We start from the raw sequence: 24,701 nt of genomic DNA on the forward strand, positions 1-24,701 counted from the left end.
AATAACAAGGAAATGGAGGTAGTCATACTTATGGATAATTGCCAATTTATTGATAATAAATCATAGCACAAGTCAAGTACACTCTTTGTCTTTATCATGAATTTCCTGCTATTCCTTTTCTATCTGAAAAGGATTCATCGGATTGTTTATTTTATTTTTATTTATTACGGGATCGCAAACTCTTAAATAAGACGGGTGTACAATAACATGAATACAAAGTTATTGAAGGCACCTAATGTACAAATGGATGCTTTCTCCGTTTTTTAAGATGAAAAGTTTCTCTTGAAAACTGATGTTAATATCTAACGTATAAATCAATAATCACTAATATTAGTCAGATTGGATTAGGTGTAAAAGTCAAAACATTTCACTTAAAATAAACGAAGAGAGTATTTATGATTATTACAACACAGAGTAGGAATTACCTCAAAGGGGCGCTTTCGTCATTTTGGTGGAAACTTTATGGGCATTTATGTCATTCAAATTTTTTTTTCTTATTAGACAACTTAACTCTGTGAAAGTAGACATTACGGAAACTAGAACTAAACCCACCATTAAAATGGAACTTGAAGATTTCTGCAACAATGAAGGTCGAGGAATTCAATGAAGAAGGGAAAACTCACAAGCAAACAACAAACACCTACTCTTTGGGGTTAATCATGCCATAATTTTTATATTTTTATTAGGGTTTTTTTGTTAAATTCGGCGGCTTTGCTGCGAAAAAGCCGAAAAATGGTGGTGTTGGTAGTGTTGAGGATGGTGCTTGTTGTGGTGTTAAGTGGAATGCACCATTGTTGTTTGTTGATGAAGGAAGAAGGAAGGGAGGAAGGAGAAAATAGTCTCACGATGGGAAATTAACACCGTCAATGGTGTTAAAAACTGTACAGCTCATTAAATGTTTTTTTTCACATTCAGTCAGCAAAATGGCCCATTTCATTGTTCAAATAATTTCGAAAGTGTCATTTGAGAAACAGCCACCGTTTCTCAATTGAGAAACCCGGGCTTCCTCGGAATTACCCTATCTCGATATATAAAATAAAAGTTACCTACTAGACTTTAGGGATGTAGGATGAGGAGCAATATTACTAATACACCACCACTTCAACCTCTATAAAGTTCGTCATATTGCCCTGTAAAACATTCATCATCGATATAGGATATGTTCTTTCATTTTTACCTATGTGCTCCTTTTATCTAGAAATATATGTTCTTTCAAGAGTAGGATGTTCATTATGTACTCACGTGTAACACCTTGTATGCGATTATATATCTAACAAATTAGAAGATATAGACCCTACTAGGTAATAAGCATTGTGCAAAATAATTATTTTTGGACGGAAATTCTATGAATTTATTACTAAAATGGTAAAAAAGAACATTCAAGGGAGATGGAAAAAACTATTCAAGACTTAAAAATGACTTTCATGAATAATACTGTAGAAAAATTCTATGGTAAGGTTTGTCACAACCAAGAGCTTATGGGATCAAATCTAAAGATGTCAAACTGGGTATTTAAGTCAGGTTTAGGTCAAATTCAAGTTGGATCATGTCGGTTTTTTCTGACTTACAAGTCAGGTTTAGGTCGGGTAGGGTTGGGTCAAGTTCGATTTGGATTATGACAGGCTTTGTATCTTATTGGTTGCAGTTCGGGTTCGATTCGAGTCAATTTTGGGTCAGATTATGTTTTGGATTCGGTTTGTATCAAGTCGGGTTGCAGACAAGTTTGAAACAAGTAAATTTATGTTGGATGAACTTTAGGTCGAGTCATTCTTGGACTCGGGTCACATCTTAGTCAGATTTTGTAAAGACAAGTTTTGATAGATTAAAGCACAATCAAGCCATGTCATTCTTAGGGTCAGCCGGTAAAGGTGTCAATTCGAGTGATAGGGGCGAGTTCGATGAGGTGAAGTCATGTCGAGTCGGGTCAGTTCTAATTTCAAACTTGAGTCATTCTAAATTATCGGGTCCATGTGAGACAAAATCTGAATCGGATATTTTTTGTTTCGGGTCTAAATTTGATAACATTTTCAAATTAACTTTTAATTACAATTTGAAATCCACGTCAATTTTAAGTCAAAACAATATCAATGCGGGTTAATATAAGTTGGTTTAACTAGTTGGATAAAATCAGATCATGGGTCACTAAACTAATCACTATGATTCAGGTAAGAAGTATGTTATGTTAGGTGTATATTATATTGAAATTTTATCAAATTGAGTGTTGTTTCAGGTTCAGATCACTGTCTGGTCGGGTTAAATCAATTGTCGAACTATATCCATTCGGGTCGGTAACAAGTTGTGACAGGTTATAATTGATTCCAGATTCTAAACAAGTCGAGTACTAATCGGGTACAGATTATAATCAAGTCGGGGCTAATCAGTTTTCGGTTAATATCAAGTTGACTATAGGTTCAGGTCTAGGTCATAAAGTATCAGGTATATTCGGTTATCAGTTAATGTCGGGTATGTTTCGATTCAGGTTACATGTCACTATTTTCACCAATTCTTTGGGTACGGGTCGGATATATATGATTGCCAGTTCAGGTTGATTTTTCAAGTCGGGTTAGATTTTGACACCTCTAAATTCAAACCTCACTATAGACACTTTGGGATGGGGATTCCTTTATCCCCCCCCCCCCCTCACCCACCCAACATACGTTTAAAGGGCCTAGCTCGCTAAGGGTGTGTTCTCTTCACGTTATTGGACCTAAACTTATATGAACTGAACTTACCCAAACTTATTAGACTTTATTGAACTTATTGGAATTTATTAGACCTGATTGAAATTATTAAAACTTATTGGACCTTATTGAAACTTAGTGGACCTTATTATTAGGACTTATTGGAACTTATTAGACCTTATTTAACTTATTGGAACTTATTAGACCTTATATAACTTATTGAAACTTATTAAATCTTATTGAAATTATTAGACCTTATTGAACTTATTAGACCTTATTAAACTTATTGGACTTTATTGTAACTTACCAATTGATCAGGATTTATCTGAACTTATTAGACCTGACACTTATTTTTATAAGGTGAAGAGAACAAGCCCGAATTCGAGCTGTGTTAACCTGTAAAAGAAGAGAGAAACAATTGAACACACATGAGGAGGTTTGAGATCACAAGAATTACAGGGCAACCCGGCATTTGAAGGAAAAATTGAAGGCCGTGCTCCACTAAGCTACAGATTGAGCAGGCCGAGGATAAATATACTAGAGGATGCAACTAGCCAAACTAATAGTGGAAAAAAGAGAAGGAAATCTACTATCAGACGAAGGAGAAGAAAATAAACTGAGAAGGGAACGAGCCGAAAAGCCGTGTTTGGTTCCAGTTTCAAAAACAAGAGAAAGTTTATGAAAAAGTTTGTTGATGCAGGTATATGTCATGCTGGTATGAAGCGAAAGAATGACGCTCCCCAATCACCGGCCCTCTCCGACCGTCCCCGAAAGAAGTTTGTTAGTGTTGTTTGTAATTGTTTGTGTAATCATGTATGTCAATGTTGTTGTAGTAACGAGTCTGTAGTCGCTAGGGAAGGCCAGATAGCCTTTCTAGCTTAGTTTGTTTGTCCTTATTGTAACCACTGTCTATATATATATATATATATATATATATATATATATATATATATATATATATATATATATATATATATATATATATATATATATATATATATATATATATATATATATATATATATACTAGTCACTAATGTTGCATAATCACACCACTTAAATTTTAATACTAATTGAAAATTGTATCAAACATTAATAACAAAATCCATGGGAGATGATAATGGCAGGGATCTTGTTCATTGTACACTTTGTTCATTTTTAGCTTTTTTTTTTAGTGGACATTTTTATTAATAATAAATGATCCACTAGACATGTATGTTTAATAATCTATGAGTTATTTGTATCATTTTAATTGTCATCCATCTGCGATATATATAGCTATTAGACTTATTTAACTCGAGTTGAGCTAAATACTTATAACACACTCTAATATAATATTTTTGAGATCATTTTTTTTTCCTGCCATACTTATTATATATATTTATCAATTAGTTAACGGGTTAATCACGTAATTGATAAGTATTTAGACTTTTGGACATGATATTTGAAAGGCTAGTTTCTTTGCAAATCAACATCAAAAAATGGCAAGAAAAAAAGTAGACATAACCAAAAAAGCAATGCTATTTCTAAAACTAATCAACACTTCCCCTTCAATCATGACAAATCAAGACTCTTTACCCCCCAGTTTTCATGGTATCTTGAAACTACACTAATCAGAACATGACGCAATTGATTAGATTCCTTTTTTCATCTTGTTTTCTTATAGCTCCTTTTGCTTTGTAAAACTTGCGGGAAGCATAGAAATCTTTTTATCTTATACTTTTGCTAAGAGACTATGGTATTGTTTGGTTGGTTAAATTAAAAATAGAAGCTAGGTAAGAAGAATATTTTTCCATAAAACAAGCTAAGTATTTTTCAATTAGGAAGCCAATATTTTGTGTGGTCAAACACAAAAAGTTTCACTTAGGAGAATTAGGTAAGCAACTTCATTCATTTTGTGAAAAATAAAACTTTTAATTTAAGAACCTATGATACGACAAAATATATAACTGTATAAGTAGTAAAATCATGCCTTGAGTCCTATTGTCCTATTTGGTTTACTAATAAGAATTTTTCATTATACTTGAAATTGAAAAAGAGATAAACACGGGTTCTTTTTTGGGTTTTCTCCTTCGGAGGGTTTTTTTTTATCCCTCTAGGTTTTCTCCCTTGGGATGGTTTTCCTAGCCTCCATTGCTAGGTTTTTTCAATTTTTTTTTGAAGGTTTTCCTTCTCTCTTCTCCCTTTTCTCTCCATCTCTACCATCTCTTTCCTCTTGGTCTCAGTTGTGAATCTTTGTAGGGGCTTCTACTAGTGTTCTTACCGGTGGTAAGTCCCCAAAAATCTTTTAATTGCTTTCAATAAATAAATCTCATCCTTGAGATGATGATTTTTCTCTTGAGTTTATTTTCTTATTTTCTTTTTATGTTTGTATGGCAAAAATTGAAAATCTAGGGTTTCATAATCTCTACAAGAATCCGGAGGATCATATGAGTATTTTCACTCAAACGACTACGCATCAGTGGATTTCAAGCCAAATTAGTGCAAACTCACAGATTGTATTGCTTCAGATGAAGTTTTTTATTAAGGCGATTGTTAATCAAATCTACGATGTATTAAGTTTTAAGGTGTGTACTTGTGTTGAGATTCTTGATTTCTTAGGAATATGTAAGTACCATTTGACTATATTTTATTAATGAAATCCCTTTTTTTCCTGTAAAAAAAAAAATAAAAAATAAATAAACACACATGTGTGGAAATTGCACCTTAGGTCTTAGGCCATGGCCCAAAAGGCTATTAGCCCAAGTACGTAAGCCCATTTTCTAATACACTTATAATAGATTAATAGGGGCTTGTTTTCTAATGACATTCATCGGCTAATAAAAAATGATCGGAACTTAGGTTACATCAAGGGGTCATAAAAATCACGAATATCCTATTATTACTTTATAAATCTCAACTTCTCATGAAATGCACGCATTTTTAACATATATGTAATTTTAGTTGATTTTGCCAATCAGACAATGTTAGATTGTGTGCTTTTATTTTTTAAAGATTAATTTTTTCTCGATTTTTAGTATCAATCGAACAAATTTTATAAAAAATAAGTAATGTTGTATTAATGTGTGATTAGTATCACCCCACTCTATATAAATCCTAAATTCAACTACAACTATTCTTCCAAAAAAAAAAGAAAAAAGAAAGAAACAAATTCAACTACAACTACTCTTCTTAGCTTTCATGACTTGACACCATGGTTCCACCTTTCTTTATATCACCCCTATCATCAAATTTCCTTGTATTTCCTTTTCGTGGTGAAACTAATTGATTCATTCCGTGTAACGTAATAAACTATATTTAGCAGGAATTTGCTCAGCCAAACTAAAGATTTGGCTTTGATTTAATGTGACGTGAACATTATAATGAGTGAATAGAATCGTTTAGGAATGATGTTGAATATAATACTACGTATAAAATAAGATATTAGGTATAAAATAAGATTCTCGCATCTTTTCTTAAGGGTACGTATTACGTAAGATGTTGAATTTTTGTACTGTATTTGATAATCATTGGATATTCCACATTTAACCATATTGAAAAAAAAAAAAATAAAGAAAAAAATTATAAATACGTATAGAATTCAATGAAAAAATATACTCGTAATCATTAATGAGCTCTATATTACTTGTGTAAAATGCAATGACATCGATATATTTTCTTGTTTTGTTTTTCTTTTTTAATTTATTCAAATTTACCTTTATAAAAAAAAAATAAATGATTGTAAGCTACGTACTTGACTCATAACCTTACGTCCTTACGGTAATGTTCTTTTGAGTGCCTTCAAAAAATAAAAAAAATGTTATTTTCTATAATCCACAAATTAAAAAGTGTCAAATTTTTTTTTAAAAGTGCCTAAACTATGCTTGTTCTAAAACAAGTAAACAACTCTTATTTATTTATTATTATTTTTTTACAACGGTCTAAAAGGAGACTAGCTCGCAACTGACTCAATACAATAACGAGAAAATTTAAATCTCTTAACCAAACTAATACAATAACTAAAAAGGGGATTGACGCTATGAACTGCTTGGCAATACAAATAACGGGGTTGGGGATATCCATCTCCAGAATCAGCCCTAAGCTGCTCCAAACTTGTTCCCTCGCGCTTCTTGATCTTGCAAAATCAAGTAGAATACCTTTTATCTTTCTCGTTCTTCACCCTTGACCTGATTGGCCTTCCATTTTTCCTTGACGTGGCGAAGAACATGAAGGTGGTGAGTCGTATGGAGAGGACTGCACAGGATTGGGTTCAACAGTCATGGAGTCTTTGTCGTTAGAATCTACGGATTCCATTTCATCGAAATCATTGGTAGTTATATTTCTCGCAGGTAACTCGTTCCCCTCCTCGATATTCGAACCCTCATTGTTACTAGAAGTTAGGCTAGTGGGTAAATGATCATCTAACTTCTCCATGGCAACGCTTTGGGCTTGGGAAGCCCAACAACGTGGCTGACCACGGAGGAGTCCAGGGTTCGCTTGACCTTTTCCTTTTGGCCCTTTCTGTTGCGACACTTCTTTTTTGGACCCACCATCTTAGTGGGCGGGAGTGAGGTTTCAGGAACTTTGGATTCCTTTGCCTTATGGGGTTCTGAAAGCCCATCATAGGTGGTCTTTTCCTTCACTCGTATAGTCATCCATGATATAGTGGAATTTTTGCAAAAACTCAAGGTTTTCCCTTGATAGAGATCCAAATATAAGACAAATCGGAAATCTTAAGAGACTGGTTAATTCTTTAACCGTTGAGGAACATATGAAACTTCCTCGGTTCCCTATCCTTCGTGCGTCTAGAATCTTGGTTATTTGGAAAACTAGTAGCATCATTCTCCTCCTTTTCCAAAGGATAAGAACATTATTGAATGTAGTGATAAGGCTCTCTACCATCATCTCATTGGCAGCGTCCATGGTGGATAAGGCTGTAATATCACTCTGAGCATCGCAACTAGGCAACCTAATAGAGTCTAGGATGACAGAGGGATTGCTAATCTTCCCCTTTTTGTTGAAGATGACGTAGTGGGACAAGTCAGACTCCTCAGTGCCCTTGATCTTGCTAGCTTTTCTTCTCAACCCCTCCACCTTCTCCATTTTGCGAAGGATGTTCAGATTTTTAGGCTCACTCTTAGCTGCTTTGCCAAGATCTTCATGGGCCTCTTCGAGTTGATAAAACTTGATTTCGGCTAAAGCCCTTCTGCAAAGGGCTTTAGTATTGTTACCATCAAGCATAACGACTAATGAGCAGAGCTCCTTAGTTTGTTCCAAATCATGGACTTTCACGGTGCAAGCAGCAAGATTTAACTCAAGTGATATGACAAGGTTCCATAGAAAGACACATTCGGGAACAACTGAAGAACGTACCTCACGCGCGCAAGAACAAAACCACCAAAAAACAAACAACGTTCAAGCTCCTAGTTTTTCAAATTCCAGTTTCCTCTAGCGTTCTCCGGCAGGTCGTCAGCGAGAGTAGGCCCCTTTCCCTCTTGATCGCCGGCGAGTCCATTGCTACTCAGATCCGTCCAATTCGCGGCGGTGGCACCGATTGTTTGTGGGGAGGCTTTCAATTTCGAAGGCCGTATTTCGTGTAGGCCACAATAACCGTCACCATTGCCGTCTAAAGGAAGCGCCAATCTGGTGCCAACGACCTGATTGACGACTAATCTGTAGCTTCCTTTCCCTTGTTGTTTGTTTGTGGGGCCTATCGGTCCTTTGTGAGAGAGCCCAAGGTCAGCCAATTTCCACTACCCAGTGTCTGTTTGTGGTGATGGAGCTCGGCCACCGCCGGTCTGCAGCATGGGTTCTGGGTTGGATGCCGATTTGCCTTCCCTTTGTTTTTTTAGTTCTCTAATTTGCTGTTCTTCCTTGTTGCCAGTTCTATCTGTTGTGAAGTTTTTCGTCATTTTCCTTTCCCTTTTCAATTTTTCTAGTATGGACCGCCACTTATTACTCGATGCCCTAACGCACATCCACTTGAATGATGACTATGACGAAACCATTGCCAATTTTGCCAAAAATAATTGACCTGGAACATGCTTAATCAAGCAAAAGACTGGAAAGAGGAGGGTAATTCTTATTTCAAGAAAGGTGAACTCATTCTTGATAGGGCTAAGTATGACAGAGGGTTGAAACTTTTATGCTTTTGTCTGTCGAGAAATATTGCTACTCATATTTACTTGGAAAAAATGCATACTTGTGTAATTCTAGATTTTTAATTTTTTTTTTTTGAAGAACATAGTTCTAGAATTTTTTAACATATCCTATTATAATATTTTATTATTATTATTTTTTTGACAAAATAGAATATTTTATTAGAAGAGAAAGAAATTTGAGCCCATTATATATATCATCTTGTTAAATTCGTCTGAATTTGTTGTTTCAAAATATTTTTTTCAAGGATTAAACTTGTCTTTCATATTTTCCTCCCAAATTCGTGATCATTTGCTCTACTATTTGTCATGCATGATGTTGTTTACTTGTTTGATGTAATTCTCCCTACTAACTTAGGGGAACTAAGCACATGTGTTGACTATATCACACGAAAATACTACGTATGAAATTTTGGTACTACCAAGTAAAAATAATTGGGTAAGCATGTGCTTTTATGCAGGTTGTTTAGAATGAGGGGTAGAGATATAAGGAATAAAAACGAATGATAATTGGTAAGCACGGCCGTCTCAAGTATTTAGGAGGTTCTGTTCTGATTTTTAAAATTAGACCTCTTAAAATATAAGAGACAATTTGATTTGATATAAAGACGTGAATCGGGATTTGAACCTCTTCTCCCCTAGTAAAAATATATGAAACAAGTTACCATTATGACAAATTTTAACATTTGTGATAATCTCAGTATATAGACTTAATATAGTATGTCTAATCTTGAGGCCCCATTTTGTTGAGGTCCCTGTGCTGTAGGCCAGGTTGCACAGGCTATTAGCCGGGCCTATTGGTAAGAATAGGAAAATGATAGGGGAAAAAAAAAAAAAAAAAAGAAAGTGTTTAACCTATTATTTGGTAATAAGAGTAGAATGACTACTAGCAACAAAGTTACTTACATTTCCGTATTAAGATTCCTATTCTATCCTCGTCCTTCTTTTATCTTCCCACCTCCATCCCCCCACCAAGGGTTAATGCCCTAATAACACCCCTCTCTAGATATAGAATTATAGAATAGTTAAGGGGAGGTTTTTCTCTATCTCTACCCCCTCTAATAGTCTAGCCAATTTGTTCTCTTATAATTATCTTTATCCCTTCCTCCTTTTGCCCCTAAACAAACACTCCATAATTGGATAGACTGAGTTATGTTCCTTAAAACAATGATTTTCATGATTGGATGAAAATAGGTCTTGGCGTACTAGTAGTAAATTGTGTAAAATGGCCTTCTACACTCAAATTTACCATACATTTTTTTAGCTATCATCAACTGAGATTTAATATAATTTGCTAAATTCTTAATATACTTTATATTTAATTAAAAACTATTACTTTTATGTCTATTTATTGTCATCATGTTATACAAAATTCTCCACTATATAATTTGTCAACTTCTATTCTTGTGGTTTATAAGGATAGACAAATATATGTGATGTTGATAAGATTTGCTCAATATAGATATTGACTTCAAATACTTTACCAAAGTTGATATCCAACATGGCAAAGAACAATATATTCTAGTATTAGAAATTGTAGCAACATAAAACTTGAACCTTGACTTTAAAAGGGCAACTACTTATTTATTTGAATAATTAAATGTCTTAAAATATGTCACGAAGCTATAATAAGGCTGTATTGATTTCGTGCGGGACACATAACTTTCACCCAACTTTCCCATTTCCAGATTCTAAGCCAAGCAATATTACGCCCCCAAAAAATTTAAAACTTTCATTTATTATGAATTTCAATGCTGTATTTTAAAAAATCTATGTCATGGTTGAAAATTGATGTTTTAACATCTAACACGTCATATTTGGTAGAATTTTTTTTGTTTGTTTGCAACCACATCATAGCTTGCATCACTTCACTTGCATATTTATATACTCCCATTTAGAGCGGTCAATTCAGATATTCAAAGTATTACGTCTTTGAGGCGATTCAAATCAGATCTCTAGTCAAAATCCGATTGGATCATACATGTCCTAACCTCTAAATTAGTTTCTAGTGTTCTAGTTGATTGATGGTAAAAGTGTGAAGAAAATATTTGAATTGAAAGAATATAAAGTTATTTGACAATATTAGCTCACAATAGTCTAGTAATTTAAAAAGTTGACTAAGAGATAATCCATATAAGTTAGTTAATTAAGAAGTTGTAGTCACTAGTTGAAATTGATAAATTAATTGATATTTGAAGCTAAAAAGTTAGTTAAAGCTGAAAAGTTTGCTCACCAAAAACTTCTAACTTGAAAAACTATTTGTGTATTGCTTAGAAAACAAATCAAAATGCAAAGATCTAGCTTAATTAAATAAGGTGACTTGCTAAAATAAATCAACAATTCTATATAATATCATATCTAGTTATAGATCAAATAAGTTAAAACACTTTGAAAAATTAATAACTCACATTACAAGTAACACATATCGCACGACTTTTTGGATAAGTTTATCTTCTCTAAGCCACAAATAACCAAAACCAGAAAATATCATCCCATCACTTCCACATAATTATCATTTATCATTACTCATTATTTAATTGGGAGGTTGGAGGGTTGGGTCATGTAAAGATAGAACCTTATGATTTAGTGAGCCAATCTTATCATAAATTACTATTCATATGCTCCTAAAATTGTTCAATTCATCTATCTAAATGAAGAATGTATCCAATCCTAAATAAAACTAAGCTTTAGCTGGACCAAAATAAGTAGGAATTAGTAATGAATAGTATCTTAAAATGGTAGGACCTTTCCTACATAGCACATGTTAACCAATAATTAGAAGCATAAAGAGGGGAGGTTGTGAGTTGTGATTGTGCCCATAGCTTTGTGGGCGCTACCTTTTTTTGGCTTTTCTTAGAACTAGAAACCCAAGTACATTTTGAATAGCCTCTTTGTTTTTGCCCTTTTTTTTTTCCTATCAATTGCAACAAAATTTGGGTGTGGAGGGAAATTGGATAAATCAATATATAAAAAAGGCAACAAAAGTAGGCAAAAAGTTAATCAACATGTTTGGTTTCTTATACAGATGAATAATTAGGACAATACTAAAGAACCTACTATAGTAGTAACTAGTAACTTGCTTAGACAATATAGTCTTAAGTATTTGATAATAATGTGTATAGTTGTATACTAATTATTGCCAAAGTGTAAATGGCATAAGAATCCCTTTGTTCATGATTTAATAAGCAAAAGGTTTTTTAAACAATATTGTGAAAAAAATAAGGACCAATTTATGAGTCAAATGAAACAGTTGTAATGAGTAGTTATGATAATGAGCAATAAGCAAAAGGCTACTAAAGCAACGAGTGCATCTAGGCGCATAAGGCCTATGTGTTTCACATATAAATAGGAGGGCAATCTGGGGTTTTTATTATTTTTTTCTCTCTCTCTTAATGATACAGTGGTATATTTAATGTACCATTATACATGTAGTGGTATTTTTTGCCATCAAATTTTCCACCACTACTTTTTCTTATGTTTTCATTATTCACAAAAATGTCATCCTATTTGTTTCATTGGCACATAACGTCTATGTGCCAATACTTCTCCCCTAAAGCAACACCATGAAAAAAAACAAGAACCAATTTATGACTCAAATGAAAAATTACAATGAGTGGTAATGTTAATGAACTTGCATATAGTTTTACAAGAAATAACTTGTGCCAATCTCTTTGGAATTGCAGATTTGCAATGCAATGTCCTCAAGTATCCCCCAAGTATTTTTATATTTTTTTCAAATAACAACCCCTTTACCACCAGTCCACCACTAGAGGTGGTAAGAATGAAATCAATATCTGTAACTTATATCAAGTAAGCACCATCAATTTTTTTTACATCAAAACTCGCAAAAATATTCCCTTCATCCCTAGAAATTGCACTGAATCTTGGTTTTTTTTTTTTCCCTTTCTTTTTAAAAAATTATTGCACATGGATAGACAAGTTATTGATGAGAAAAGAGATAAAGCAAGTGAAGCTGCAAGTGCGAAAAGTTATCAATTATGATATAAAGCAATCTTTTAAGGACATTCATTTTTAGCATATGAGACAATCTTTTAGGAACAGAGAGAGTACATAAAGAAGGGAAAACATAAAATTGTCACATGACTTCCAATAAAATATTGCATATAAACTCATTAACATTGAACAATCTTTAAAGGACACTCATTTTTAGAATATAAGACAATCTTTTAGAGAAAGAAGGAGTACATAAAGAAAGGAAAACAAGAACATTGTACCAAAAGGAAACATAAAATATCACGGAGTACGTACAAAATCATTCAACATTGTCAAAAAGTACCAAGCGTGTTGTTAAATCTTAATCATTATGTGATCAAAGCCCATAGCCATTATCAAAAACACCAGGAAATGGCAATGCTTCAACACTCCAACTGCCTAATACAAGTCGCAGTTGGGGAAAAAAAAAAATCTGCATAATACAAAAAAAGGAGAAAAGTTGCATCACATTTACAATTTTACACAATATGCCTATGACTCTATGAATTATTCTATCAAATAGATGTTTATATGAATCAAGTGAAGTTAAATCATCCACATTGACTATCAGGAAACTAGTGATATCTCATTTCTTTTAGCCTCAAAAATTAACAATAGCAACATATCCTGAAAATTTTTCATCTACGACATTACTAAACTAAGTGTGCCATACATAATTTTAGGGTGAGAAAAAATTTGGCACACTGCAAAAATAATATTATGTTTCAGCAATTAATACTCAAGGTATAATGTCACTCTATTCAGCGTCGAATATGGAAGCTTCAGTCTCCAATCCTTCCTTTTACGACTCATTGGCCTTCCTTTGCTTGCAGGATCCCTATTTGCTCTAACGTCAGCCAGTTTCCAGACACAATCCTCTGTTTCTGTCTCAATAGAATCAAGCAAGAAAACCCCACTCTTCTCCTGAGATTTTGCTTCAGTGCCTTCTTCAACATAAGATACCACCATAGGAAAATCTTTGAACCTAAGTAAGTCCTCCGGTATTCTTAGTAGACGCTCTGCACCTGGAGAAGACACCTACAAGATACAACAAAATGCACCATTAGATCCAAATTGTCACTCTCATACAGCACCTTATTTTATAAAAACATAATATGGACATGAATAATCCAAGTTTCACCAATCTCAAATACTACTAAATCCCACTTTTTAGTCATATAAAAATAAACACAAGTTTTGGGGTTAATTTTTCGAAATATTTGCAAGTGTTATTTTTTGTTTTTGTTGATATTTTTTGATTGAGAACATCTATAGTATATATACATCGGACTATATTGAGAAGATAACCCTAATAGTTGGGATTATTTTTTAACTATCAAAAGGTGGATTAAGTTGAGACCATAGATCAAACTTGGGATTGTTCATGTTTGCTTTTTTTTTTTTTTTTTTTTTATCCTTTACAGGGGTAATTCTTGGACAAATGTTACTATAAAGAATGTTGTGTCATCAATTGGACAGTATTGATTTACCTCAAGAGCAAGATCATTTGGTATCTCTCCCTTAAATCCGTCTTCCTCCAAATGTTTCTTGTATTCTCGGCTATAACTTTCAATTAGCTCTATGCTGGGGCAGCCATACCTAAATGAATCACACCACAAATTAATGCATGCAGCAAACTCAGAAAAGCCAACATACGAAGATGCATATGGTTATAACGAATGTATATAGGTATTTTTTTTAAAAAAAAATTTACAAATCAAAATTCAAAGAAGCTAAGCTTCATGCAATTCATGCATGCAATGATACAAGACTAATGAACTTGTTCTCAGTTCTCATTTGCATAAGGATACTACACTGACCCAAGCCTACAATTAGTAGTCAGTCACAGCCTTACAGATCTCCCGTGGATATGATATATGGTTATTCCATCATAATTACTATTTTATTTTACCAGCATCAGGTTAAGTCATATTCATGACAAATTACTTTGTGTATAGAATTCTTACGTTGGTGAAAATTTGATATGGTATAGCCCGTACAGGATTCAAAAATAGATTAGACAAAATCCCACAACAGAGAAAACATACTCATTGGAGAGTTTGTCGAGTCTGATATAAATATAGCCACGAGGAGTAGTCTTGAAAGAGTACAACTTTATGTCATCATCAAATTGTAGCAAAACTTCACGTGCTATAGATAGTACTTTTTCTCCCCAGGGTACATTTTGGAGCACAATTCCACCACCAGCCCCTCCATCACCGATCTGAAATTAATGGCATACGTACAAAAGGAATCAGCTGAGTAAAAATGTGGCATAAAAAATCTTAATAATGTTAGAGCACCTCAGGATCAGTGTCATCCTCTTCCTCCCAATCTTCAATAACCAAATCTTGATCAGTTTCATCTGAAAAGAAGCAAAAATATAAATTACAAAGAACTAAAGATAACTTTTATGCAACTCGCGATAAGGAACCCTATTATACCAAAATTAAAAAGATAAAGACAGAAAACAAGCAATCCTCAAAGAACTATGTAGATCCAAGCACAGAACTCAAGTCTCCTAGTACACCTCACAACAAAACACCATGAGAGCCACATTAGAACAAGTACAAAGAAGCTAAAAACTCCACAGCAAACTGCTAGAAGACACCCAATTAGAGAAGATTCAATAATTTCTTTCCAACCAGATCACCTACATAACTGTATAAACAGCTTAACACTACAGTATCTTGCCCCTGATTTTGTCCAGGAAGCCACACAAGAAATTTACAAACATCCCAAATTAGAATTGAGGCGCACTAGCCACCCAACATACTCTAGCAAATATGAGCTCCGTACCATCAGCTTATCACAATTATTGAGTTTTTTCGATGGACTTGCACACACAAAATCTTTAACTAACTTTGGGACCTTATTATTCAAAGAAAATATAGAGATAGTAAAAGGCTGTGGATTTGAACGTCTTCTTGGGTGACCATAGAATCTTTACAAGAAAAAGCTTTTCTACATCATCCAATGGGTCTCAGTTATAACCCGAATTCATGATAGAAACTGGTTCAATATCAGTCAACACTCAACAGGTTACTTAGCTATCCCAGTTCCCAATTTAGGTGATTTCCCCCCCCCCCTCCCCCCAATCGTAAAGTGAAGTTTCATGAAAAAGATCCAACACTTCCCACACTAAAAAATTAAAAATAGAGATAAAACTATAAATGTGTCATGAACAGATTAAAGAAGGTTGCACAGAACTACAGACATGATACAAGAATCGAAACAGGATGCTCCCCTGTCCAAGATATCTCCTAGAATGCAACAAACACCAATATCAGCCCAGTGTTTGAAAAAGCGTGCCTAGGCTCAAAGGCACAAGGCGCTAGGGGTCATGTGCTTTGTGGTCTAGGCGAAGCAATTTTGATGACGCGCGGCTTAAGGCGCACAGCAGAATTTTCAGATTATTTTTTATTGTTCATCATATGTGCCTCACTTCAACGAGGCGCACAGAGGCGCGCCTTAGGCACAGGGAACTCTGAAACGCCTTGGTGCGCCTTGAGCATTTTAATACATTGTATCAACCTTACATCTAATCCTACATATAGAATGCTCCTACCTCTACAGTAGAGGACGAGAGTCACAAGACACTAAATGCTGCTGTGAACAGGCAGTTTTGGTATAAAGAGCTTCTACCATGTAACTCTAACTCAAAAAGGGTAATTAACCCGACAAGAACAGGGATTTTAGTAGAGACAGTGACAAACCCCATCTAAAGGCCCCAAAAGACACGACAGAAGAAAGGGGAACGTGGCAGATCGACCGGATCGATCAGAGTAACCACTAGTAAGAAGAAGATCCACGAACTCTGCAATACCAGATTGGAAGCCCTGTCCTTTCCTTGGGGAAAGGCCCTTTTAAAGCTCAGAGGGAATAGCACTTAAGCAGAAGCCGGATAAAGATTGACATCAATAACATCGTCTTCAGTTTGACTTCAGAAACTACAGGAGTCATATGTAGCTATCAAAGCAGAAGCTTACCGGGCTTATCCCAATTTAAATTAGGGAGGGGAAAAGATAGCTACACACAACTCTTCTATTAATCTATAATACAAGACACCACACTGTCTCTATCAATCCTTAGTCTTGCAACTACCTAGTACGGAGTGGAAGAACAAAGGTTCAATGTTCTTCCTTAACACATACTATAATAACCTCTTCAAACCTTCTGCCTTCGTTTTCTTTGCTTAGTCTATTTATCAACAGCTCGAGGGATTAACGCTAAAGATTCGCGTTTGACATCATCACAACCAACTATTAAGCTTTCTTCGGTTGTTTTTTTAATATCTCATTTTCCCCATCTTTTTCTTTTTTTCTTTCTTAGAAGATCATCATCTTTCCAAAAGCTTGGCTTAGCGACTATATATGTAGCTTCAATCTTCGTTTTTCTTTCTTCTTCATCTTCTTTTGCCTTCTAACGTATTAAACATCGTAATTTATCAGCACATTTGTGCAATTTAATTTTCAAACATCCTACAAACTTTGAAAAGAAAGATAGACATCTTTTTTATCACATTAAGCTAAAAGAGGGTGTTTTTTTTTTTTTTTTATTTATTTTTTTTTTTCTTTTTTCATATTAGAGTCTTTACCCGCTAGACTAGATTGGTATCTAATATTTGATTCATAGATACAAGCTTAGTACCGTTAGGCAGAAATCAGTAAGAATAGAAGCCTACATCAACCAGAGTTAGACTTCGCTGGAAAAAAAAAAGCATTTCAATACTTCATCCCATATCCCACATTACAAATTATCCATTCATTAGAAATCCCTCTAATACGAGACACTTCTAACTCAGCTATCCAAAAACTTCGATTTAGCGACTTGCTACGCCACAAAAGCTTCGCTTTAGCATATAAACAACCAAAAGCGATTACAAACCTCTACGTTTCAATATTTTTATATGGAACCATCATTTCATTATCTCATTAACAATACACCATCATTATTCAAATAACTAGTTATTTTTGCGTATCATTAACATTAGGAGATATACCCAATGAAAGGAGTATTATCACAGCCAAAGTGCACTAACCCCTATAAGAGCTCTACCGCTTGTTTCAGAAGGAATTTTAATATCAATGAATGGTTGATCCTTTGTATAAGGAAATGCTATTTTAGATAGTATATTATCACCATTCTCAACCAGTGTAATTTTATCAAAACCAAGCTGAACACGAATATTAGGGTCTCTGATAATACAGTTATACGATTCAATCAGACTGAACAATAACCCCGCAATAATACAATTCTCAATACCAGGCATAAAACTATAACCAATAGACAAGATTAAATCTTTTAACTTTTCATTGATGTATCAAAAAGATTCTAAGGCATGTCACAAAAAGCAGATTTCATTTTTTCCATTACACTTCGTGTGAAATCAGAATGTTTCTCAATAGACGAAATCTAAGAGATTTAGATAAAGAAGCAGGCCATACATTAAAATACACTACTTTGTGTCTACAGACACTTATTTTAATCTTCTAGAAAGAGTTGACGGACTCTACTATTCTAGTCTTCCTGGTGAATGGGGGGCAAGGTGGGGGGTAGCCTGCACAATCAAGGCTTGTTTCTCGATGAGGAGGTTTTGTTTGCTGTCTTCTATAGCGCTAATGCGGCGCTGGAATCCCTTGCATGACTGCAGCCACAAGCGCTGAATCGATGGGAGGCAGGTGCTCCAGCAAGCCTTTGCTCACATTGGAGCTTCTCAGCTTCTATAAAACGGATTTGGTTCTAAATTGTTGCTAGTCTTTTTGAGGTAGGGATATCCATTTTTTTTTTACTTTAAGTTTTTCTTCTACTTCTCTCTTTGAATATATAGACCGAAAGAAGCTTCTATTTATAGGCCTTAGGGGCGCTTAATTCTTTCTTATTATTAATAATAAATAATTGTTCTCTTAGTTTCATAACATGTTTAACCCTGGCTTTTCATGAATATGGAACCAGATCCACTAGACTTTAGTATGTTTAATAATTCTCTTCGTACAGATTAGAGTATGAAAGGCCCTGCCCAAAAAAGAATAAAATAGTCCCTTTTTTTCAGGTTCCGCCATACGGCTTAATTCTGATCATTCCCTCGAGAAGAGGAGGTAATAATAGAACGTACATCAGAGAGTACTCCACTTTCTCGTCTAATAAGGCAGGTTTCCAAAGCCCATTTCTTAAGAGATAGGGCACTCCTTACTCAGCATGTGATCTACCATTAACCTTATAATAAGTGTCTACATACATTGTTTTCGTAACCTACTTGCACTATTTAGCCCTGTCTACTCCGATTAAACTCGATACTACTTGTCTTTTTTTATTGGCTGATTTGCACTCGGGTACATCTTGAACTCCCCTCGTCAAATCCTTACTCTACAGCTCCGTCCTTTCTTAGGTGAGCTACGTGAGACCGAAGCTAGGTCTCTTTCATTTCTTGCCCCGGAAAGACGGAAAAGCCCCTTTTTAGAACAACAAGTATGGATTTTTCTTAGAAGAATCCTCCTTTTAATGATTTTCTAACTGTTCTGGTTAAGGAAAGGATAAGTGATGAAAATGAACTAGCTTATTTGCTGTCTAGCCTTATAACTCACTATTGATATATATGGACGAGGGGAGTTCAAGATGTACCCGGATACAAATAAGCCAATAAAAAAAAAATAAAAAAAAAAAAAACAAAAAAAAAAAAAACAAGTAGAAGCGTGTTCAATAGGCAGGGTTAAATAGTGCAAGTAGGTTACGTAAACGAGGTATGTAGACGCTTATTATAAGGTTAAGGACATATCACATGTTTTTTGTACTAGTAGCTTTGAATTGTCGAGTAAGGAGTGTTTAATCTCTTAAGAAAAAGGCTTTGGAAACCTGCCTTATTAGACGAGAAAGGGAAGTACTATTTGATGTGCCTTCTATTATTACCTTCTCTTCTTGAGGGAGTGATCGGAATTCAGTCGAATGATGGTACCCGCAAATAAAAAAAGGACTATTTTATTCATTTTTTTGGGCAGGGCCTTTCGTACTCCAATCCGTACAAATAGAATTATTAAGCACACTAAAATCTCGTGCATCAAATTTAAAACCATGAAAAGTCGGGGTAGAAACATGCTATGAAACTAAGACAACAATTACTTATTACTAATAATAAGAAAGAGTTACGCGCCTCCAAGTATAAATAGAAGCTTCTTTCAGTCTATATTTTCAAGGAGAGAGGTAAAATAAAAACTTTAAGTGAAAAAAAATGGATACACCTACCTCAAAAAGGCTAGCAACAATTCAGAACCAAATACGTTTGGCAATAGCCGAGAAGCTCCAATGTGAGCAAAGGCTTGCGGGAGCATCTACCTCCCATCGATCCAGCATTAGCTTTATGTAAGACAGCTAACGGGATCTCCTCAACGAGAAACAAGCCCTGATTGTGCAGGCCACCACCCATCTCGCCTCGGGTTGCCGGGAAGACTAGAATAGAAGAGTTTGTCGACTCTTTCTAGAAGCTTTAAATAAGTGTCTATAGATGCAAAGTAATGTGTTTTAATGTATGGTCTTCTTCTTCTTTATCTAAACCTCCTAGATTTTCGTCTACCGAGAGTATTTTCATTCATTATCTTGTTAATGGCAAACATTCTGATTTCACACAAAGAGTAATGGAAAAACGAAATCCGCTTTTTGTGATATGCCTAAGAACCTTTTTGATGTATCAGTGAAAAGTTAAAAGATTTCATCTTGTCTATTGGTCCTTATTTGATGAAATGATGGTTCGATATAAAAATATTGAAACGTAGAAAGAGGTATGTAGTCGTTTTTGGTTGTTTACATGCTAAAGAGAAGCTTTTGCGGCGTAGCGAGTCGATAAATCAAAGTTTTTGGACAGCTAGGTGGAAGGGTCTCATACTAGAGAGATCTCTAGTGAATGGACAATTCGTAATGTGGGATAGGGGATAAGGTATTGAAATGCTTCTTTTCTAGCGAAGTCTAACTCCGGTCGATAAATCTATATACCGAAGAATCTTGGCGCAGATCCTCTTATAATTGGAGTGAAAAAAAACCATAAATTTCTACCTAAAAAAAAAAAAAAAACGCCCTCTTTTAGCTTAATGTGATAAAAAAAAAAAGGGGGATGTCTGAAATGAGATATTTATCATTCTTTCCAAAGTTTGTAGGATGTTTGAAAATAGAATTGCACAAATGTGTTGATGAATTATGATAATACGTGAGATGGCAAAAGAAGATGAAGAAGAAAGAATAACGAAGATTGAAGTTACGTATGTAGTCGCTAAGCCAAGCTTTTGGAAAGATGATGATCTTCTAAGAAACAAAAAAAAAAGGAAAAAGATGAGAAACTGGATATTAATAAAACAACCGAAGAAAGCTTAATCCTTAGTGTCAATCCCTCGAGTTGTTGATAAACAAGAAAACAAAGGAAGAAGGTTTGAAGAGGTTCGTATAGTATATGCTAAGAAAGAACATTGAACCTTTGTTCTTCCACTCCGTACCAGGTGGTGGTTGCAAGACTAACGGTTAATAGAGACAGTGTGGTGTCTCGTATTATAAAAGAGTTGTGTGTAGCTATCTTTACCTTCCCTAACTTTAATTGGGATAAGCCCTATAAGCTTCTTCCCTAACTTTGATAGCTACATATGACTCCCGTAGTTTCTCTACTAAAATCCCTTAGTCAAGTTGTTCCTTTCAGGTTAATTACCCCTTTTGAGTTAGAGCTACTTGGTATAAGCTCTTTGTATCAATATCTGCCTGCTCACTGCAGCATAAAGTATCTCGTCCTCTACTGTAGTGGTAGGAGGATCCTATATGTAGAGTTTCCAAGAGGGAAGGGCTGAAGGGGAGGGGGAGGTAGGAATAGGGCAAACACCTTTGAGACAAACTTCCATGGGTTTTCATGGCCATGTTTGTTATTACAGCCTCCCTAAAAGTTTATGTGGTTTTTTCAGATACTTAAAACAAATTTTTGCTGCAAAACTGTATAAAGAAACAGCATATACTAAACTTTGTCAAGTCCCATCTTAAAAATTAATCTATTGTGAAAGCATTTAATAGGAATGATTTTTTTTTTATTTTTTTTTTTTTGATATTAGAGATATAGATTAAGGTTTTAGGTGTAAATGTGTAATACAGAAAATATAAACACTTGGGAGTTCAAGTGAGTTTTGAATATAGGAAAACACAGAAAGACACACTAATGCTGCAAACAACAATAGAGTATATATATTCAACACATCAAAGCTAATATGAACAGATGCAAATCATGAACTTTGTAGTACATTAGTTGAAAATGTGCAACAAAGGATCTAATCGGCCATATACATTCTGTAAACAAAGCGGATTATGAATTATCTTCTAGTAAAGCTTAATATATTCACAATTTCACATGTCATGTCTTGTCAAAAAGAAGTCCTCAGTAGTGAAACTATTGCCTACTAATTAATCAGCTTTCGAATTGCTGTCATAAACATAATAACCATGATTGCCATAATCATGAAGCTATTTCCAGAAATATTGCGACAGTACATCTACAAGTTCCATCATTATAAAAACAGTTCAGAGTCAAAAATGGGAAACTCTCAATGCATTTACGTAGTAATACACTATGCACATAAAACCACTTTTCTTAAAGCAAGCAAAATTATGAGTAACACATCATACTAAAAATGTACATGGCAGTTTTTACAAAGGAGTAGTGAAGTGAGATGCTTCATAATTTGGTACTCAATTATCATAAAAACCCAGTCAATCGTCCCATTCACAACGACATTTATCTCTCTTAGACCTTTCATCAAACACCTGGAAGAGGTAACTCATAACTCACTAAATTTAACACACTAGGCATGAAAAATTATAACAAAAAATTCCCAGACATTCCAACAAAACATAGAAAGATTCAACAAAGGTAATTAGTAATAATCATTCAAATGGGTATTTCAAAAAAATTGAAGATAAACTAAACCCAGAATAATCACTAAAAAAGGAGAAATTTTGCTTACATGGGTCTTCTTCATTGTGATCAGAAGCTCCAGAAGTGCTGAAAAAACGAAGAATTTGAGAAGAAAATGCGAAAACTTTATGTTGTGATGACAGAAAAGGCAAATGTGGAGTAAAAATGGTGGAGGGTTTAAGGGAAGGGTTTAAGAGGTTTAGGGGTTTAGGAGAGAGAAAAGTTGAAGGGGAAAACAATGGATTTTGAGAAGAAGGGAGTTGAGATTTCCTAGTTAATTTTAGCAGAGTTTGCAGATTCCTCATCTTTTTTTCTCAGAGACGACTGTATACTCCTACTTTGCTACATAACAGTATAACTGTACAGAAAAGGACCAGCTTATATTTATTGTGCAATGAGCCAATGACTGATCTTTGCACCCTTTAAACAAAAAAAAGCATAAAGAACGTAGAGGTATTTGAAAATGAACGTCTCCGAAAAAGAACATATTTGTATTTGACAAATAAGATATATTACCAAAGAATATAAAAACATTACAAAAAGAACCTAATAAAAATTGTAGGAAAATTTAACAACAACAAATCAACCTTTGCCCCATTCTCCCAGAATAGATCAACATTTAAATCTTCCCAAATTAAACCTAAGTTTGCATTTTTTTTCTCCCAAAATGAACCCAAATGACCGGTGACATGTACAACCGGTCATTTTTATAATTTTCCTTATATTATTTTTTTTAATTAAAAACCAATATAATTGAAAAAATTAATGATAAAAAAAAAAAAAAAACAGACCACTCTCCCCTCACCCCACTGCTAGCCACCCCCTCTTCCACCTCTCCTCCCTTTCCGGCCACCACTCTCTCCCTTCACCTCCCATTTTTATTACGTTCACTAACCTCCATTTCTCTTCATCAATGGTGTTTTCTCCTTGCTCTTCCACCTCCCCTTCCTTCGACGAATTCGACGACGATACCTTCGAACACACTCTCCTCATTGTCCGCGAAGTCTCCGTCTTCAAGATCCCTCCTCGCTCCACCTCTGGCGGCTACAAATGCGGCGAATGGCTCCAGTCCGATAAGATCTGGTCCGGTCGTCTTCGCGTCGTTTCCTGCAAGTCTCGCGCTGAAATTCGACTCGAAGATCCCATTTCCGGCGATCTCTTTGCTTCTTGCTTCGTTTATCCTGGACTTCGCGATCAATTGGTTGAACCTGCGCTCGATTCTAGCTGATACTTTGTGCTTAAGATCGAGGATGGTACTGGTAAACATGCTTTCATTGGGTTAGGGTTTGCTGAGTGAAATGAAGCTTTTGATTTCAATGTTGCGTTGTCTGATCATGAGAAGCATGTTAAGAGAGAGAGTGAGAAGGGGGGGCTCTGGGTGCCGGCCAGTGTGGGTTGCTGGTATTGCTTTGTTTGTGCAGCAGGTGGAGATGGAGGTTGTTGGTAATTGATGGTGGTTTTGGTGGCGTGAGGTGGTGAAGGTTATTAAGGTGTGGATATAGTCGGCGCCAGCAACCGGGGGAGGGGGGTTAGGCTTAGAGTGGGTGGCAGTGGGGTGGCTTGCATGTGGAAGGGTGTTTGGTTTTTTTGTTTTTATTTCTTTTTTTTTTTTGTAAAAAATATCAAAATTTTAAAAAAAAAAATAATATATATATATATATAGAGGAAGGCTCATGTAAGAACCCTCCTCTATATAAGAACTCAATCTTATATAAGAACCAATCTCGGCCGTTTATTAGTTTTGATCCAACAATCTAAAATGATCATTTAGTAATGGCATTTCTGTAATTCTTCTTTTATGTTCTAATTTTTTTTGCCCACTCCTATGTTCTAAATTTGGTCTACTTATGTTCTATTTTTTTTTTCCTATGTTCTAAATTTAGTCTACTTATGTTCTAAAGTTTTTTTTTCATGTGTTCTAAATTTTTTCTACCTATGTTCTAAAGTTTTTTTTTATTA

General features: G+C 34.8%; 1 protein-coding gene and 1 pseudogene across 1 annotated transcript; one reads left to right on the forward strand and one right to left on the reverse strand.

Annotated features, from left to right (window-relative positions):
- Positions 1 to 12,779: 12,779 nt before the first annotated feature.
- On the reverse strand, positions 12,780 to 23,639 carry LOC110686101. Its single transcript, XM_021862684.1, has 5 exons — positions 22,792 to 23,639; positions 15,115 to 15,176; positions 14,860 to 15,035; positions 14,302 to 14,410; positions 12,780 to 13,849 (listed from the first exon to the last, which is right to left on the reverse strand). The coding sequence occupies exons 1-5, from the start codon at positions 23,045 to 23,047 to the stop codon at positions 13,544 to 13,546; spliced, it is 909 nt and encodes a 302-aa protein (XP_021718376.1). The 5' UTR covers positions 23,048 to 23,639; the 3' UTR covers positions 12,780 to 13,543.
- LOC110686102 lies at positions 23,639 to 24,211 on the forward strand (annotated as a pseudogene).
- The last annotated feature ends 490 nt before the right edge of the window (positions 24,212 to 24,701 follow it).

The sequence above is a fragment of the Chenopodium quinoa genome, unplaced genomic scaffold (genome assembly GCF_001683475.1).
Source record: "Chenopodium quinoa cultivar QQ74 unplaced genomic scaffold, ASM168347v1, whole genome shotgun sequence".
Classification (NCBI taxonomy): domain Eukaryota; kingdom Viridiplantae; phylum Streptophyta; class Magnoliopsida; order Caryophyllales; family Amaranthaceae; genus Chenopodium; species Chenopodium quinoa.